This window comes from Cucurbita pepo, chromosome LG15 (assembly GCF_002806865.2).
Source record: "Cucurbita pepo subsp. pepo cultivar mu-cu-16 chromosome LG15, ASM280686v2, whole genome shotgun sequence".
NCBI classification, from domain to species: Eukaryota; Viridiplantae; Streptophyta; class Magnoliopsida; order Cucurbitales; family Cucurbitaceae; genus Cucurbita; species Cucurbita pepo.
Genome location: NC_036652.1, coordinates 5,382,195 through 5,402,140, shown reverse-complemented (window position 1 = coordinate 5,402,140; position 19,946 = coordinate 5,382,195). Strand labels below are relative to the sequence as shown.

Sequence of the window (19,946 nt, the reverse complement as noted above, 5' to 3'; positions counted from 1 at the left end):
ATAATAAATACCTAAAAAAAATAGGCTTTCTACATATGTATTGTCCAAACTAACGATTTGTATCAGTTGTATCAAAGAAAGAAACTTTATAGAAGTAGAAATATGAAAGAATAGGTATGCCTAGATACTTTATTATATGGATAAAGGATCTAATTGATAGAAAAAGCACCGTAAAGATCAATTAGTCAGGTTTTTGGCCGATACAATAAAACTACTTACTTATATCATGACATAAGATCAGATCAATATGAAGGAATCCACTTAGGAGGATCCAAGTAAAAAACTTAACCTGGCATACCAACTAGTAGTGAGTAGTGTGGATCTTGATGTAACTTAAGAAGAAAAGGGAGAAGAAAGAGTGTATGATTGCAAAAATATATATATATATATAACAATACAACAATTCAATGACCAAAGATAAAATAAAACAAAAACCATTTATACCTCCTCAACAAGGCAGCGACGTTTCCCACTTGCGCGACTAGGCCTACTAGTACCAAATTGTGTGCATGTCATGACGGAAAAGGAATTTGCAACTAATTTACAACAACATAGGGCAGCATCTTTACGTGTTGCTCCATCTTCATCATCCAAATACACAATGACTGACTCCCGTGCAAACTCAAGAAGGTCGTGACCCTATACCAAATAAACAAAATTGTAGACTAAAAGAAATTTTTTATATCGAGTTATTTTCAAACTGTACATAATGAACCTTGAAGTTAAAACGAGCAAGTGTTTGCAATGCAAGCTGCACAAGAGATGAACCACAAAGATCTGACACTGGCTGAGGAAGTGTCATCACATTTCCCCTTCCCACCAAAGCATTTGGCCTACCCTGAGGAGAATGTGATTTTGAAAGAACCACTGAAATGCATTCTAAAAGCCGCTCTTGAATACTGGGAAGCAAGGAGGGAATACTGAAACAAAATAAAAGTAAATGGAAGCAACTATGAGATTTTTGGAAAGAATATCAAACAACATCATACGAGAAAGAAAAAGTGGTGAAAGACTTATGTATGTATACCTGATAGTAATTTGCTCCAGAGATTCTACAAGTGTAGGGGACAGACCAGCTGAGAACATAACATCCAGGAGACCCCGAACATGAGATTCCATAGCAGGCCCCATGGCTTTTGCAATGCTTCCAACACAAGCCAACGCCTCAAGTGAGGGTCTACCACGACGAGGAGCAATCTGATGATTAAGATATTTGATAAATTTCATAAACCATCAAACTAGCTAACAAATTCTCAACACTACAAGAAAAAATAACTGTCATATAAGGCAAAAAAAAAAATGCTAGCAAGATAGTTGATGGCATACTGCATCACGTAAGTGATGTGTAATAGTCGGCAAATAGTGTTTGAGTTCCCCATCTAAAGCACCAGCCATCTCTCCAAGCGCAATGAACCCACTGGCACGCTCAGCTGGTGTTCTCAAAACAGTGAGAATATGATTCATGCATATCTACAAATTGTACACACAATGTGAATTACAAAGCAAATAAGCTCCAAAACACTTAGATAAACTGTCAAGCTAAGACAATGTCGCAAATAAGAAGGAAAAATTAACTGACCGTTAAATAGTTTGTCACAAATCTATCACGTAAAAAATGAGCAATTCGAGGTAATAATGAAGTTATGCTCAATCGTACAAGACGATCTCGGTGATCCAGGTACCTAAGGACAATATCAGCAACTTCTCTATATCTTGACATCATAAATTCACCGGTATTCCTATCAAGATAGAGAATATATCAGTCAACAGGTGGTTTCCAAAAAGACTAAATAGAGAAGAATGTACTACAGTGCAATACCAGGGTCCTATAGTTCATATGAGAAGTCCCAAAATGGGTAAAGATTCAAAAAAAAATATTACAGCTGGAAAATGAATTAACATTCTATTATTTTTATGACTTCATGTTTCTAAACGAAACAGAAATCATAATTTTATGCTATTAAACACACTTAAGAGTTTTAGGAACTACAGCACTAAAATGGAACATGATACTTTCATACTCTTTTTTCCATTAGTTTCTCATGAGACAGAGAAGAGGTACTAGTGAAGGTAAGGAAATTAGGTGCTACCAATGTTCGAAAGATAGAAGCAGTCTAAGAGAAGCTGAAGCCAAAGCACTTTGAGATGATTGGTTAGAGGATGCATTACTCAACCAAACAGAGAAAACTTGATTAACTAAGACCAAAATGTAAGAAATTTACAGGCATGGCAGAAGTGAGTATAAGAGTCACATTAATCAGTTGGGCAAATCTTTTTTACATTCTGTTCTTCTTTCTGATTTTTTTTTTTTTTTTAGTCGGGAGTTCTAAGAAATATTTTATTGATGCGGTGAAATATCCAAAGAAAAAGAGAAAAGCCCCAATCCAAAATTTCATGGATCAGAAGACAGAAAATAAAAGAAACCAATCTCACGCTCAAAAAGTGTAAGATGTGGGCATCCCACCCCATTACAAACATCTCAAATGATGTTTGAAATATTTTTCTTTATTAAACAAGATAGGAACTTCTCAGAGAAACAATGAAAAGATACAAAAATATTCAAAGGAGATAAACTCCCAAAGAAAGTAAAAAAATAAATGCATATAAACATCATTATGAGAATAGTGAACAAATAAATTATAGAGAGCACACGAATGTCAGGCTTGAATATAGTGATGTGAAATTTTTCCATCCAAACTTTTGTCTAGTCTTCGAATATCCTTTAGCTTCTAGGAAACCAAAACTCTCAAGTTACATTTGACAGCATTAACTCAAAGTAGATGACCATGTGAAGATAAACCCGGGCCAATATAATCTAGAAGGATGTTCCAACTTGCATCATCAAACACCAACTAAATCTTAAATATAAAAAAATAGAAGACCAACAACAAGCAGCAAAAGGGTAAGAAAAAAGAGGTGTCATTGATTTTCACCACTGCCCAAACATGATAAACACACGGATGCTTGAAACATTATTCAGAACTAAACAAAGAAAAATCAAGTTATTATGTGAAAAAAAATTAAGACATTACAAAATGGTCCTTCAACTAACACAGATACCAAGGAAAGACAGCACCACGATAATTCATGCATCCAAAATATGCCATCTACGCTAACCTCAAAAGTTCACCAACTGCAAGTAAGGAACCATGTATGCTGTGAACAGGAGCATTTTTACCCAACCCATCTTGTGTGGCTTCAAACATTCGATAGTACCTGTCAAATGAAAGCAAACATATACAGTTTCTTTGATCAAATAGAGTATCAGTGAAGAGACACGCATTTGGAAGATACACAGTCACACAAAGATGCAAGCAAGTTAATTCTATAAACGGGTAGCAAGACCCACAAGCATGCAAGATACAAGCACAGAGAATACAATCAGAACTGCTAAAGAACATAATATATCCTCGTAACAGAATAATTTTTCCGAATAAAAAACAAAGATAACAAAATAGTTCTTGTAAATCAGAATTCACATCTCTGAAAGATGCCTCTTGTTCAAAAAAAAAAAAATACTCCTCCACAACCTTCAAGCCAACAACGCAAAATCAATAAAGATATGGGCACACATGGATATTAAAGGATCATGGAATTTTGAGAAAAGGATGAGAACTATAACAAGCAAATTTTTATGCAAGAAATTTTAGGCGTCCAATTATTCAAGTACCTGCTTTCTCCAAAAATAAAAAATAAGAAGATTTACAAAAAAAAAATTATCACCTAGAGAAGCATAAACGTCACCAAGCTTGGGACCTCCCTCCCAATAACCCTTGACACCCTTGAAAATTCTTCAATTCCTTTCCATCCAAATAAACCACAAAGTGGTAAAGAAGGTAGCTAGCCATAAACCTTCTCTTTACCTGTAGTTACTTTCTGAAAAAGGCGTGAAACATCATAAAAAAGGATACTCTTACGGTGTTCCACAACGTTTTTGAAAGTGGTATTATAATCTCTTGTGTGAACGACACTTATGCTTAATTCCGAAGAAGATTAGGGAGATGGGTGTCTAAGTTCAAGCCATAAGCCTTGTTACAACCCTCTACAAGCTTTTGCCAAAGTTCTTGCAAATAGGCTAAGAAAAGTGCTAAATCAGACTAAAAGCCAAAACCAGTCAGCTTAAGTATCCATTTTGATTGCAATATATTAGAAACTTTCCAAGGGTAGGGGCAAACAAAGGATGCAGAGCCATCTTGGAAGAAGTTGCAACCCTATAATTTGAAGGAGGGTCGGGAGTAAGAGAGCTTAGATGAGGAGACTCAGCCCTGCTAGTCAAGTAGCTGAGGAGATTTGCTTAGAATGACAATTCTTTTCGAAAAGCAGTTATTAAGAGCAAATATGAACGAATGAAAAGCAGTCAAATCCCAAACAAACATCACAAGATGAGAACACTATAGTATTAAAATATAGTGCAAATCAATAATACTCATCTTTCTTTCAACAAAAGAACGCAACAAAACGACCCAACCAAAGAGCACAACTTACTAAAATGTCTATCAAGAGCATTTACTCTTCTATGGAAACCTGCCAGACAAAGAACTTTACCTTTTGGAATTTTGACATACCACATAGCATAAAAATGCACTCTAAAAGAGAAAAGTCCAAAGAAAAAAAAAAACTACAAGAGAAACTCCCTAAAGGGTTGGGGCTCCAAAGACAAACATCCATTCTCTAAGGCCTGAACTCGAGCGCACGTCACTGACCATCTTAGGGAGTCTTTGAAGCGGACTGGACTGCTAATACCTTGTGCACATTTTACGAATTTGAATATAAATATTATTGGTACCCTTAGGATATTAGACTTGTTTTTATCCAAAACTCAAAACCAATTGAATTTAATCAATTTTCCTTATACACAAACTTTAATAACCAGATCTATCAGTAGACCATCCGCTACAAATCTTTCGTAGTGAGGAACTCTTTTATTTTTAGCTTAATGAGCTACTTGAGTTCCAAAGAACTGAACTGGGTTAACCTAAAGTACGGTGGTTTCGTTCAATTCAAGCAATTTTTTCGATTTTTCAGTTTTTCCCTTGCACCCTACATTCCCTATCGGACAAAGAGTGACAAAATACAAAAGAAAAGGAAGCTGAGCTCCCCGACCATACCAAAAATTCAGACGCCAAACAATATTTAAAGAAAGACAAGTGATAGAGATAGGAACATCCCCCACAAACTGATAGGGAAAAATATGTTTCCCTTCCCTCCCCCACCACAAAATGGACCAAGAGGGTGTTTAATATGCATCAAATAGTATCAAATACAAGGGATTAAAACTGCATGTATAGATGATTTAAGCAAACTAATCAATTAAACTAACTCACAACCAAATAAAACAAAATTACAAAGCAATCCTCACATAATATGTGCCACATCATTTATTTTTTTACGACTTTTGTGATTTCTTTTACGTATTCATATTACAATAATTTTTTATGCCAAACCATAGATTCTATCCAGCAAAAGAAAATTAACACAACATTTAATCATCTACCTAATACATTTTCTATAACTGACCATTGCACACTCCTACATGTCTCACGCTTTTCAATAACACAAAGGCAAGCTCGTCATGGCTTTATTCTATCAAGCATAAAAATGACAATTTATTCTATCAAGCATAAAAATGACAATTTATTCTATCCAGCATAAAAATTTAACAAAACATTAAATGATCAACCTACAATGTTTTCTATAACTGACCATTGCACACGCCAACGCGTCTCTCGTTTTTCAATGACACGAAGGCAAGCACGCAATGCCTCTACAGCACGCTCCCGAACAGCCAGCTGTGGATCCCTCAAAGCAACCCAAATGGCATCAACAAATTCTGGTACATGCACATTGAAGACTGTCGAAGCACTTTCTGCCATTTCCTACAGTAATTTACGAAGAGAAAAATTGATGTCGATCAGTTCACATGATCAAAATCCAAAAAGAAAATTTTCCACTAGAAAAATTAATAAAAATAAACTCTACTTCACTTTTCTCATTTAACCATCAAAACTCCATCAATTCGGGAAATGATCTTTCAGGATTTAACAATTTGTACCAAGAAAATAACATATGCTCCATATGGGTTTATAAATAGATCCAATCAGAATGTTAAATGATCAAATTTTTCATTACTAAAATGAAAATGCTGGATTACCTTCAGAATTAAGACAGCAGCAAAGCGACGATACTCGATCCTTTCCCCGCGCAACCAGTCCAAAGCAATTTTTACCTGAGAATGGAAGACAATCCAGCATTTACTTATGCAGACTAATTATGTTAGGTAACCAAAAATTTACACAGACCTGGCGTTCAACTTCATCTGCTGTCATTGCTCCACCTGCCCTAGCTAGATGACCCAAAACTCGGCTAGCGAGTACCAAAATTTCAGGATCACGCTTCAGCTCAAATACATTCCTAATATAATTAGAAAACCTCGAAACTTTTGAAGCATTTTCACCCAGAGCCACATCAATCAACTCATCAATAGCCCTTAAAGCTCCCAAATTTTCAGGTACATCGTTACTTTCTAAAAGAATAGAAATACGATCATATAACTGATCCATGAACCGGGAAAATGCTTCCCCAGTAAGATCACGAGCTGCTTCTTCAATATGTTTCTTTAATGCTAATGGAGCCCCCTCCTATAAACAAATCATGGTTAAGAAAAACCCAACAGAACATAAGGAGCAAAGTAGCAAATTATCCATCATTCATGATACCAGAAAAAAAAAAATGATCGCTGAAAGCAAGAGCAGATTCACAAAATTGTCAAATACCTTAAGAGCAATTCGTCATATGCAAACGAACAAAAAAATGCCAAAACCAAATAAATTACAATGGCCATCATAAACAGAATAATACTCAAAATTTCCACTACACATTGCTACTACAGACAGATGGTTTAAGCACTAATGCCACTTAACCCAAATCACAAAACCTAAAATATCTCGTCCACTAATCAACTCCATCTACCTTAGACTCAAATTGACCAAAACATCCTCCATCGAACTCAGAAAAACCACAGAACAGAGTTCGCAAGCAAGAAACGGAACTAGGAAACCAAAAGTCCAGAATTGAACATTTTCAGCTCTCCTAAAAGGTTTTATCGAGTCGGAAAACAAAACCACAAACATAGAAGAAAAGAAAAGAAAACGAAGCGTACCTTCGAATGACCGCGAGTGCAGAGGTCGGCTAGGATACGATTAAGCAAGTCGAAGTTTCCTCCACTAGAAGCAGCGGTGGAAGAGCGGAGCGACTGGCCTGAGGTTGCCATCAGGCCACAAAAACCCTAAACCCCAGAAAAAGCCTTGCTGAACTACAAGCTTTCTAGCTCATCCCAAGCTTTTTTGAACCCTAAATCTTCAAAATCATGGAAATCAGCACAACATCACACAGTGAGAGCTCTCCTCTGGAGCGTGATGATGAAGGCTCTCTGTTAATTTGTCCGCTCGCATTTGCCAACCGCGTCTCTGGTCTAAGCGCTCGGGAAACCTTGGATTCTCACCTCCATTTTCTTTTTTCATTTTCTTTTTCTTTTTTTCATTTTATTTTTCGTAAATTGCAAAAAACATCCCCGAATTATACTATTTTACGATCATGCCCTCCAATTTTCATTTTGATCAAAAATACCCCTCCTAATCTGTGATATTGCTCCAATTAAGTCCTTCAATATTGTAAAATTTATAATTTAGCCCAAATTTTTTTTTATTCTATTAGATTTGTGAATATTTATAATATATTTAAAATTTTAATTCGGACCGGTTTTATGAATTTGAATGGGAATGATCAGAACAAAAGTTCGGGATTTGAATGTAACGTCTTCAACAATTCTTGGGAAGTTTTTTATGCTCGTGTTTCTTTCTTTCAACTAACCCGTAGGGGACTCGATTTTGTGTAATTTAAACTTTGTGGTTGATTTGGAGTGTCTAAAATTTGGGAACCGAAGACTGTGTTTATGGTGCTAAGCTGAGAAATCGAAAATTTTGAATCAAACGTTCGAGGTGTTGTGTTGGGAAGCCTGAGAATCATAAGCTCGTGTTTGGGGGTGCACTCGGGTACAATGTTTTTTTTTTTTTTTTTTTAGGATTTTTAAAATTTTAATTAATTAATAGGTAGATCAATAAGGTCTCGTAAATAGTGTAAGACTAAAATGATTAATTTAATTTTAAAAAAATTAAAATAGTTTAAATTAATATTTAATATTTTAGATATTCAAATATATTATTTAGGAAAGATTTCTGTATTCTTTTATTTATTATATATGTAAGTCCATGCGTTTGTCATAAAATATTTTTAAAGGACTTTTTTATATGTTATATATTTAGTGGTAACTTTAATTTCAATATAAAAAAAAAAAAAAAATTAGAGACATTACACGTAGTATATTATTATTTGCTGTTTGAGATCCCACATCAATCGGAAAGAGGCGGTATGGTATGCCAGCGAAAACGCTGGACCTTAAAAGGGTTTGTGAGATCCCACATCGATTGGAAAGAGGCGGCATGCCAGCAAGGACGTTGGGCCTTAAAGGGGTGAATTGTGAGATCTCACATCGATGGAAAAAAACGCCAACTCAGCCCTCAAACCACTAAACGTGTATGAAGGACAGTTAGTTGTCTGTTGTCTTCCAAACCTGGAAAACTTACAAAAATATAATTAAAATGCACCCAAAAAAAAAAAATTAAACACAATGAATAGTTTTAGGTTCAAATTTCATTCTCGGGTGGGTTTAGATGTATAGTACATTTTTTACACACGACTCACACGCATGCACGTGGACTCACTAAGTGTACCTCAATTTTCGTAAACCCTAGAGCTGCATATAGGATTAAACACTCTCGTACAACCAAGCCATGAAAAGAAATAGCACCCAAAACCATGCTACGGTCTTCTATATTGCAATGCCACATTCAGGAGAACCTTGCCTTTACTTGAAAAATAAGAGTAGCACGTGGCTTGAGTATTTTAATAAATATTCAATAAGCGACCCCCCTATCGGGATTAAATGCAATCACATGCAATCATGAGTAGGAGCTATCATATCAATCTATTTTCCTACGACGGCTATCCTAAGCAAACAATTGGATGTATATTCTTTTATACACAAGGTGTTTTTTATTTTAACGCTTATGTGTTGTTCTACTAAAGATGTTTTCAAAGACCGTCAATCCATGACAATGTTTTTAAGATGAAGTCTATGTTTTATAATAAAGTTTCAATGGTTAGATAAGTAGAAATTTAGGGTCGTTATAGAAAGATTTTTATATTTAAAATTTTTATAAAAATATATGTTTTTAAGGAAGGTTTAAACAATGATTTTTTAACCTAATCTCGAAGTGCAAGAAATTAAACAAGAAGATGAACGAAAGTCATCAAAATTTTATTCAAGACTCGAAAAAAGAAATCAGGTAGGCTCTCATTGATAAGTGCTACAATATCTCGTACACTCATTGGTAAGTGCTACAAAAGATCTCGTACACTCATTGCTAAGTGCTACAAGATCTCGTACACTCATTCCTTAGTGTTACAAGATCTCTACACTTTGTTTAGTGTTACAAGGTCTCGTACACTCATTGGTAAGTGCTACAAGATCTCGTACATTGTCCTTGGTTTAAACATACTGATTGAGGAATTCATCGACAGTTGTGTATTTAATATCGGGATACAAGTTTGTGGCTTCTACTCCGAATGATGCCTCGATATCAAAGTTGGTATGATCTCCCTTCACAAATGCTGAGTGAGAGATTGCTAATATCACGTTTATGGGAAGTGGAGCCTCTGCAACAACAAACAATAATACTTATCCATCAAATTTCTATTCAAATTGATACTACAAATTTTGTATGATTCTCATATGGTGAAATGCTCGGTGTTCATCTCGTTTTGTTAGTAAGAACGTCGCATCTCATATTTTTGTTGAGACTGTGCCGACCCATGCTTAGGTCTAATTCGTGTATCGATTGTACTAATATAATCATTAGTATGTTGGTTTAAGTTTTGAATGGACGGATAATTGTAACGACTCAGATCCACCGCTAGCAGATATTCTCTTTCGGGCTTCCCCTCAAGGGTTTAAAACGCGTATGATAGGAGAAGGTTTCCACACGCTTATAAATGGTGATTTGTTCTCCTCTCCAACCAATGTGGGACATCACAATCCACCCCTCTTCAGGGCCCAGCGTCCTCGCTGGCACTCTTTTATTCCTCCAATCGATGTGAACCGCCCCCAAATCCACCCCCCTTTGGGGCCCAGCATTCTTACTGGCACACTGCCTCGTGTCTACTGGCACAACGAGAAGGCTGACACATCGTTCGGTGTCTAGCTCTGATACCATTTGTAACGACCCACATCCACCGCCAGTAGATATTGTTCTCTTTGGACTTTCCCTTTGGTCGTTACAATAATAGTTGAGACCGTGCCGACCCATGCCTAGCTAGAATTGTGTTTATTTAACATGTGGGTTTGCTGCCTTGTGGAGGCCGGCCCCGAATGAGATGAAAAATCTCCCTTTAAACAAGAAATAGATGAGGGATCAGGAGATTTTTCGACTAAAGATGATAATTACATTTATCTCTCGGATTCTGTTCCAATATAAAGCTAAATTAATAAAAATATCCATAAACTCCGTAATTTATTTAAACAAAAATATCCATAAACTTAAAAAAAAAATCTAAAAAATACTTTTACCGTTAATTCTAGATGGAAAATGTTAGTATTTCAAAACACTTTGACAGGTCGGTGGAATCTCTATGCTCAAAACCCCGATTCAAATAATCATTTATTTGGTACCACTGAAGGAGCAGGAACTGCCATTCTAACCCGAGAAAAAAAATCTTACGATCTATCTATATCTTATAGATTACCTTTTAATATTAGTTCATGAGTATTTTTGAAACATGGTACCGTTTTGTTTTGTTAAGAATATTTTTGAATTTTGTAGTCGGGAATAGCATAAAATATTAAAAAGAAACCAACCTTGGATGTTCTTCAACACTTGTTCCTCTGGAACATAGATTCTGTCTAGGGTTTTCCCAATTTTTTTCTCCCAAAGTGACACAAGATCATTGAAAGAGTAGATGTTACCAGAAGGCCTAATGTATAGGGTCTTGTTCAACGTTCTTGGATCCTCCACAGCTTTCATAGTGTACACAGCAATGTCTTCTTCCTTGTTGAATATAGCTGCCCATTCAAAACAAAATTCACAACAACCTTATACCCATCTCGACTAATTTTTCGAACTTCGAGCATCTAAGATGTAATACCCCAACTTCACCACTAGCAGATATTGTCATTTTTAGATTTTTCCTTTCGAGATTCCCTCAAGATTTTTAAAACGCGCGTATGCTAAGAAGATTACGAAGAAGACGAAGAAGACAAAGACACGAGATGTTGGGATGTAAACACTCAACAAATTAATTTGAACGGTTTGTAAATAATGCTTTTCTACTCCCCAACTGATGTGGGATCTCACCCTGATGACACGAAATCCAACATTAGTTGGGGAAGATAACGAAACATTCTTTACAATGGTGTAGAAACCTCTCCCTAGGAGGTTTTAAAAGACGAAACCTAAAGAGAAAATCTAAAGAGGACAATATCTGCTAGCGGTGAGCTTGGATAGTTACATAAGAATTCAATGAACTGATTTTCCAAAACTCGATGTAATAACCCAAGCTAACTCCTATATCAGATATTGTCCTCTTCGGACTTTCTCTTTCGGGCTTCCCCTCAAAATTTTAAACACGTCTCACGAGGAGAGATTTTCACACCCTTCTTTCTCTTTCGGGCTTCCCCTCAATATTTTAAACACGTCTCACGGGGAGAGATTTCCACACCCTTATAAAGAATGCTTCGTTCTCCTCCCTAACTGAGGTGGGATCTCACCCTTCGAGACGATGACACAAGATCCCACATCAGTTAGAGAAGAGAACGAACATTCGGTGTGGAAACCTGTCCCTAGCAGACACATTTCAAAAACCTTATAAGAAAAACTCGAAAGAGAAAACTTAACAATATCTGGTAGCAGTGAGCAGTGAGCTTAGACTGTTGCATAAGAATTCGTAAACGGATTACATTTGGGATTCCCATCGCCTAGGATAACAACTTTATCCCTCGGTGGGGTGGTGGCTCCAGGCTGAGACAAGCTAGGAAGGAAGTAGCCAGCAAAAAAGTTAGCAGACACATAGGTATAAGGAATCCCTGCAGCCTCCACAGCTCGACGGATTTGAACCTTTATATTAAAGGCTGATTTAGCTGGTTCAACGGCATGAACACGATCCACGTCGTTCCCAAACTCCGAAGGCAGAAATCTCTACACAAATCCCATAATTCAAAAACATGCAAATATTATTGGATAATGTTCGTAAATATTAAGGATTGAAGCTATGACACCTTCACATTGCCAGCCTCTTTGATGGCTGAAATGAGCTTCTCTTGGTCGGCTAATTGACCCGCACCAACGGTCGATATCACAACGTCCACCTCTTTTATAGCCTTCACCAAACTGCTGTGATTGTAGAGATCGCCCTACAAAATGGGATAACGAACCTCTACAATGTTATGATATTGTATAATTTGAGTAAAGAGTGTTCGTTCGTAGGCTGGGTTGAGACATTTTTTAGAACTAAACTAATTGTTCGGGTTGTTGTAAAATTTTTATAATATTAAAATACTGTATAGTTTGAGCTAAGAGTGTGTTGAGACATTTTTTAGACCTTAACTTGTTGTTCTAAAATTTTTATAATATTAAAATACTGTATAGTTTGAGCAAAGAATGTTTGTAGGTTGGGTTGAGACATTTTTTAGACCTAAACTTGTTCGTGTTGTTGTAAATTTTTTATAATATTAAGAGCCAAGAGTGTTCGTAAGTTCGGTTGAGACAATTTTTAGACCTAAACCAATTCAGGTTGCTTAGATTCAACTTAATCTAATTTGACAAAAAACCATGAACAAATCCCGTCGGATTAATCAAGGAGCTGATGACCACCCGATTGAGGGTACGAACTATACTATATTATAACTACAAAATGTTTTTGAAAGCAATATATATAAACTATAGTGTCATAGTCTATAGGACTTTTAATAATATGAGCTGACACGACGTATGAAAAGAACGTTATAAAGCTATCGTATCTATTATTTCTTGTAGTGACTCCAAGAATCTCTCTAATGATATTCACCTCTACAATGATATGATTCTAAGCTCTCATGCAACGATTATAATGTCTCGTACACATGATAATGCATATAAACACGATAAAAATCAGCTTACAGAGACTATATTGACTCCCAAGTTCTTGAAATTATTAATAATGGGGGACTTGGCAGGATCGGAGACGGTGGCATCTCGAACAAGGGCGTATGTCGGGTTTCCAGCCTTAGCGCTCGCCTCCACGATGAACTTTCCGATGTAGCCCGTGCCTCCGACGACAAGGATCTTGCTTTTGCTCGCCATTTGATCCGAATTTCCAAACAAGAAAATTGAGTGTAATTACAATAAATGAAGGATTTGATTTATAGGACAAAGTCCTTTGGCTAAAATTACCAATCAACCCCTCACCTTTGTCGGTTGACTTTTTCAATGGTCAACCATGGCTTTATTTAGTTAATCTTGCTTAATTTTCTCTCATTATATATATATATATATATATATATATTAAAATTAATTGCTCTCTTTTTATTCTAAATACAAGTTAAATCCATCTTTCTTGGTTAACAAAATTAATTTTATTTAAATGATTTTGAGCGGTTTATTAACCGAGGTTCGTTATTCGTTTATGGTTTACATCGATACAATTATTAGTTTCGAAGTTTTAATGGATAAAACCCTAAAGTTTAAGGGTAGAAATTGATTTTTTTTTCTTCACTTTTCATGATTTAAATTTTTAACGTGCATTAAAACTCGTCCTCTAACGTCTCTTATAGCTTTCATAGTTAGAAGTAATGAATGTACCACTATTTTTACGCCTCGACACATACAAATTCTCTCATCGTGTTCTATCATACCACTTTAATGGGGTTTTACGAGAACTGAAAAATAATTGAAAATTAAAAAATGACTAAGATTTATTTCGTTCCAACGCCGAACATATGTTATCTATTCATTTAGGTTCGAATTAATATCATTTAGCTTTTTATTTTTGATTCTTGAAAATTAAGTTTATAATTATTACTTCTTCCTATAGTTTTATGTTTCATTACATAATTGTTTTATAATAGCTAAGCCCGGCACTAGTAGATATTATTCCTTGGGAATTGGCTCATCTAACAGGAAAGGGTATGAGCGTATCAAACCCAAACCGAATTGCTCAAGTTCGATGATGACAGGAAGACCGAGAGACCTCCCTTTTATAATGGAATCCAACTTCCCACTTTCTCTGCCAAACGGATGTGAAACAACTTTCATTTTTTTTTTCTCCATAATTTTGGGTTATTACATTAATATTGTGAGATCACACATCTGTTGAAGATGGGAACGAAACATTTCTTATAAGAGTGTGAAAATCTCTCCCTAAAAAACACGTCTTAAAATCGTGATACTAATGACGATACGTAACGGGCCAAAGCGAACAATATCTACTAGCAGTGAACTTGAACTGTTAAAAGTGTATAAAATAAACATAGTTACGTAACAAAGCAGACAATATCTAGTAGCAGTGAACAAGATGGGACCTTTTATAGTAGTAAGTAATTGACTAATCTAGCTTTTGAGGATAAGCCCTAATCAATCAGGATAAGCCCTAGAAAACGCAAGGAGAACAATATCTTTTAGCGGTTGACTTGGAATGCGTTTTATAAAACTTTGAGGGGAAGCCGGAAAGGGAAAACCAAAGAGAACAATATCTACTAACAATCAAGATAAGCCCTAGAAAACACAAAGAGAACAATATCTGCTAGCGGTTGACTTGGAACGCGTTTTATAAAACTTTGAGGGGATGCCCTAGAAAACGCAAAGAGAACAGTATCTGCCAGCGGTTGACTTGGAACGCGTTTTATAAAACTTTGAGGGGAAGCCCGAAATAGAAAACGCAAAGAGAACAGTATCTGCCAGCGGTTGACTTGGAACGCGTTTTATAAAACTTTGAGGGAAGCCCGAAAGGAAAAACCCAAAGAGCAGTATCTGCGAGCGGTTGACTTGGAACGCGTTTTATAAAACTTTGAGGGGAAAACTCAAAGAGAACAATATCTACTCACGGTTGACATATTTTATTATAGCATCAAAATGTATCATTTGTTAGAGGAACACGACTCTCCACAATAGAGAGATATTATCCACTTTGAGTATAAGTTCTCATGACTTTGCTTTGGGCTTCCCCAAAAGTCCTCGTCCCAACATACCAATGGAGATAATATTCATTGATTATAAACCCATGATCATTTCCTAAACTAGCCGAAGTGGGACTTTCATCCAACATCATTTATATTTTAATATTGTTTGAAGTTATTATATTGATCATATAATAAAAACCTTCTCATTTTCATTATTTCATTCATAATAGGAAGATGTACCATACATAAAACAGTCATAAGAACATAGATCACTAGACCGATCACAACTAAAGTTGTTTTTATTTAGTCACTTTTACTGACTGACCCGTACTTTCATTTGAGTTATAACCATTTTCAGAATGGCCTTTGACCTCTAACATTGCCCGGTGGATCATAGTTGCAAGTGATGAACGTACCACGATTGTTTGTGCATTTCACTTTGGCACATCCAATTCTCACCGACTTTCTCCACACCACTTGAGTATAATGGCCACACACCTTGCCAGCCGCACAAGTATTGGTGCGAGGATTGTAATATTGCCTCTCGGTGACCCACATCCAAACTGCAGCAATGCCTGATAAGTTGTAGCTACTCCATGCAAGATTTTCTCCATATGGTCCGCCAGAGTGCACCAACTTACAATTATGTTTACGTTGGTTGGCATATTGTCGAGCAAATCTAGCTATCCTTTCGTCCCACTTGACCGGCCCAATGCCAACAAGGGCACGGGCTGCATTGTGAGCATTGACATAGTCTTGAGGAGAATCTTGAGCGAGAGATAAAGAAAGCATCGCAAAGCTCGAGACATAGAAGAGGAAGAGGGAGAGCTTAAAAAGATCCATTATTTGGAATTGGAGTTGTGATAAAATGGATAGAAGTTTGGTGTGGAGAAATGGAATGGCTGTGGGTGTTATTTATAAGCATGAAGTTGTGGAATATTATATGAAGGAGATTATTTTAAGTTTGTGGACTATTCAAAAGCGTAGCATACACAACTACATTCTCCTATCCCACTTGTTGTAATAAAATATGCTAAAAATGAACTTATTAAATAAGGATAAAAAAATCAATGAATCTCCATGTGCATGAATTTTGAATTTTTAAATTCTCTATTAAATGTCTAATTTACCGTTGTATTGTGAGATCCATATCGGCTGGGTGAGGAGAACGAAATACCCTTTATAAGGATATGTAAACCTTTCTCCAATAGGCACGTTTTTAAAACTTTGAGGGGAAGCCCAAGAGGGGTAACCCAAAGATGGCAATATCTTTTGGCGATGGGCTTGAGCCGTTATAAATGGTATCAGAGTGGCAATGTGCGAGTGAGGAGGCTGTTCCCCGAAGGGGGGTAGACACTGGGCGATGTGCCAATAAGGACGTTGGGCCTCGAAGGGGGGGGTGCTTTTGGTGGTGGTCCCACATATACTGGAGAAAGGAACGAGTGCCAACGAGGACGCTGGACCCTGAAGGGGGGTAGATTTTGAGATCCCTTATCGGTTGAGAGGAGAATGAAACATCACCAATAAGGATGCTGGGCCCCGAAGGGGGGTGGTTTTGGTGGTAGTCCCATATCGATTGGAGAAAGTAACGAGTGCCAACAGGACGCTGGACCCTGAAGGGGGTGGATTGTGAGATCCCATATGGGTTGGGAGAAGAACAAAACAGGTGTGGAAACCTTTCCCTAGCAGATGCGTTTTAAAAACCTTAAGGGGAAGCTCGAAAGGGAAATATGCCAAAAACTTTGACGGGAAGCTCGAAAGGGAAAGATTAGAGGTTTTCCTCTGCGATGAACTTAAAAAAAAACATAAATTAGAGACTCTCAATTAAAAGATTAAAAAAAAATTGACAGAACATATTTCTTAACCGAATATATTTCTCGATTAAGAGGTTAAATGTTCAAATTTGACTGCATAAATTAAAATGAATATCATACTATTATAATTAATTATGTCCCATCTCTCTAAGTTTACGTACTTTGTTTGGTTAAAAAAACGGGAAGATTTTGACTTATAATTTCTTGATTGAGTATCTCGATTAAATAAAATAATTAAAATATAGATAGTTGTTATTAGCTTATTCCAATTACAAATAATGTGTTTTAAAATAGTATAAAAAATATGATTCATATTATAAAAATGTGTTTTAAAATAATATAAAATATATGAGAGTTGTTTCAAAGTTTATGTTTATTATAAATAATGTATTTAAAAATATTATAAAATATTAAGAGTTTTTTTATGGAAAAAATTTAAACCCATTTATGCTGATTATCTCAATCCGAAAATTTATCTTATGGATTCGAAACCTGTAGAACTTATTGTATTTTAGAAAATTAACCCAATCCAACTTGAAATGCTATCTAATCCAACCCAATTCCTATAATTTGGGAAGAGTCGGTTTTAGTTGTTGTGTTCAATATATACGCATAATGAGAAGGTTGAAAATTTTGTTAAATGCATCCGTTCACTAATCAAATCAAGCTCATAGTCACACACGAGATGATTTGTAGGTTATATGCTATTTTCCGTCCCTTTATTTTACTCATTTAGGGTTTCAAGATGATGTATACTTCAAGCATACAATCGAAGAAGTAGATATGAAGCAACTTGCCAAGACTTTGAAAGTCGAGGTCTTTCTCAGAGGAAAATGAGAGCTTATACAATGTTATGAATTAGTCACTTAAAACTCTTCAATGTTCTCACCATTTCATGTCTTTTAATTTTTTTTTTAAAAGTGTTTAATGAAGGTTTTAAATTTAAAAAAAATCGAAATTTAAACCGGTCGTCACAGATAGGTAACAAGAAAGAAGGATGCTTGGTGATGTCTCCCTCCCAAATTTGGGACTTTTTGCGAGGCGATGAGAGCGAAAATTGGAAGTTTGGGTCGGAATTGAATGGAAAATCGAGAGGGAGAAGGAGGAAGCTAACCAATTGCTCACAGTTGAGCAAGGAGTGTTTTTAAGTTTGGTTGAGACAGATGTAACGACCCTAAATTTCCACATACTCAGAGTCGCTACTAACGTCTCATGCTCATCTATAATGCGGAAATATAACTCTTACATGAACATAGTTGATAACGTAAACAACAAAAAAAACGTTTAAAACAACTTCTTCTCTGGAAAACACAGCCATGGTCTTACGTGTTTAAATATGAAATACTGAAATTTAGAGAAAACAAAAACAAATACAAAATAATTTAAAACAATGAAATGCAAAACAACCTATTCTAACTTAAGACTAGAAATTTAAATATGAATCTACCCTATGCACGTGCCACAGTCTCTGCTCGCGATGCCGCCGTCCTCCGTACAAGTGCGCCTTGCCTTTACCTGAAAAATGATGTGGCACACGGCCTGAGTATTTCAAAGAATACTCAGTAAGTGGCCCCACTATAGGGGCCATGCAAATGCAAACACATGCAATCATGATTTAGGGACCTATCTCTAATCATCTTAGGGGTGGCCTCCAGTCTCGGACAAATTGGATGTGTAGTACTTCCCTACACACGACTCACACGTGCGAGTGTGAATCCCCAGGGCGCTCGCACACCCCCTGGACCCTCTGGTCAAGCTAATCTGTAGCGACGTCCGGAGGTCAGCGGAACCCCATAGTGTCATGCGCCTCATGAACACCCTCATCTGTGTGCATTCGCACCTGTGCGCATTCGCGCTCATCATACGGTGCGCGTCCGCACTCATCATCTCTAGGGGAAGTAGCCCTATGCTTATGAACATACAATATGCATGAGGTCCCTCTAAATCCATCATAATGTCTCTTCTGACACAACCCTCTAGTCTCATCTCTTTGTTACTCTAGGTAACACATACTCGTGGATATTTATATTAATATCATTTTCACGCTCTTAGGGTTGTGTCCTATGTCGATCTAACGACATGATGCAATATGGCACTCATCATCATATAGCATGCTCAATATGGAAAACATCATCATATTAAGGTAAACGTCACGCAATCATCATACTCATCATATTGCCACAAAGTGCATCAAACATATCAAGTACGACATTCCTCAAAATATATATATACTGAGCACATCATCAGGTATCATAACCCACACATCATCATAAGTCATACATCATCATAACTCATATACCGCATCGTACGACATAGTTCATACAACATCGTAACTCATACAATTTTTAGCCTATCCTATAGTAAGGCCACTTACCTGGTTGGCCTTAGCCGAAGTATTCCCTAATTTAATTAACGTAAGCTCCCATTCCTCGAGAGCTGCTCCAAAGGTTGCTAGAGTTCGCTTCATATCGAACCGTTCATCACCTTTCGTTAGCATTTCACATTTTAATTAATAATCCAACTAACAATGTGAAATACAGCTCTAAAACGATCTCAGTAAAAATTGAATTCCACGTTTTCATTGTTTCTAAATTTTGGTTGGGTAGTAAAACTTAAATTGAAAATATGTCAATATTATTTCACGGTGCTTCAATCATTCAATCCAACTATGGTTTGTTATAATATTATATTCTCTTGGTACAAATAATAATAATTTCTCACATCTTCCATTTTCCTTCTGTCTGTTGTACCACTTTTGTTTCTCCTCGTCTTCTTTTTCTTTCCTAAGAATGACTATGCAATAATAAAATAATATTCAATCAATTCTATTTTCTTTTCCTCCGATATCAATTAACCGAAGCCATTTT

At 36.3% G+C, this 19,946-nt stretch overlaps 3 protein-coding genes across 3 annotated transcripts in view; all 3 read right to left on the bottom strand.

Annotated features, from left to right (window-relative positions):
* The window catches only part of LOC111811251 (serine/threonine-protein kinase TOR), a 38,785-nt gene extending 31,515 nt beyond the window's left edge, over window positions 1-7,270 (bottom strand). Inside the window, exons 1-10 of the mRNA XM_023698013.1 lie at window positions 7,160-7,270; window positions 6,300-6,638; window positions 6,152-6,226; window positions 5,704-5,876; window positions 3,118-3,216; window positions 1,580-1,739; window positions 1,327-1,470; window positions 1,028-1,197; window positions 716-920; window positions 445-639 (exon numbers count right to left, since the gene is read on the bottom strand). Coding sequence (XP_023553781.1) covers window positions 445-639; window positions 716-920; window positions 1,028-1,197; window positions 1,327-1,470; window positions 1,580-1,739; window positions 3,118-3,216; window positions 5,704-5,876; window positions 6,152-6,226; window positions 6,300-6,638; window positions 7,160-7,270 — 1,671 coding nt within the window. The remainder of the gene's footprint in view (window positions 1-444; window positions 640-715; window positions 921-1,027; window positions 1,198-1,326; window positions 1,471-1,579; window positions 1,740-3,117; window positions 3,217-5,703; window positions 5,877-6,151; window positions 6,227-6,299; window positions 6,639-7,159) is intronic.
* Window positions 7,271-9,468: 2,198 nt separating this feature from the next.
* Window positions 9,469-13,451, bottom strand: LOC111776253 (isoflavone reductase homolog PCBER-like). The gene is made up of 5 exons (XM_023655653.1): window positions 13,269-13,451; window positions 12,389-12,523; window positions 12,071-12,308; window positions 10,973-11,176; window positions 9,469-9,774 (listed from the first exon to the last, which is right to left on the bottom strand). The coding sequence occupies exons 1-5, from the start codon at window positions 13,449-13,451 to the stop codon at window positions 9,608-9,610; spliced, it is 927 nt and encodes a 308-aa protein (XP_023511421.1). The 3' UTR covers window positions 9,469-9,607.
* A 2,168-nt stretch (window positions 13,452-15,619) lies between these two features.
* LOC111776260 (pathogenesis-related protein PR-1 type-like) lies at window positions 15,620-16,146 on the bottom strand. Its single transcript, XM_023655664.1, has one exon. The coding sequence runs from the start codon at window positions 16,106-16,108 to the stop codon at window positions 15,620-15,622; it is 489 nt and encodes a 162-aa protein (XP_023511432.1). The 5' UTR covers window positions 16,109-16,146.
* Between the last annotated feature and the right edge of the window lie 3,800 nt (window positions 16,147-19,946).

Bases quoted from the DNA above. Each gene is read 5' to 3' on its own strand.
- LOC111776260 (XM_023655664.1), bottom strand. From the start codon at position 16,108: ATGGATCTTTTTAAGCTCTCCCTCTTCCTCTTCTATGTCTCGAGCTTT.
- LOC111776253 (XM_023655653.1), bottom strand. From the start codon at position 13,451: ATGGCGAGCAAAAGCAAGATCCTTGTCGTCGGAGGCACGGGCTACATC. The intron at 12,309-12,388 runs GTGTCATAGCTT...GGATTTGTGTAG, and splicing joins AAGAGGCTGGCAATGTGAAG to AGATTTCTGCCTTCGGAGTT. The intron at 9,775-10,972 runs GTTGGTTTCTTT...TTGTTGTTGCAG, and splicing joins AGTGTTGAAGAACATCCAAG to AGGCTCCACTTCCCATAAAC.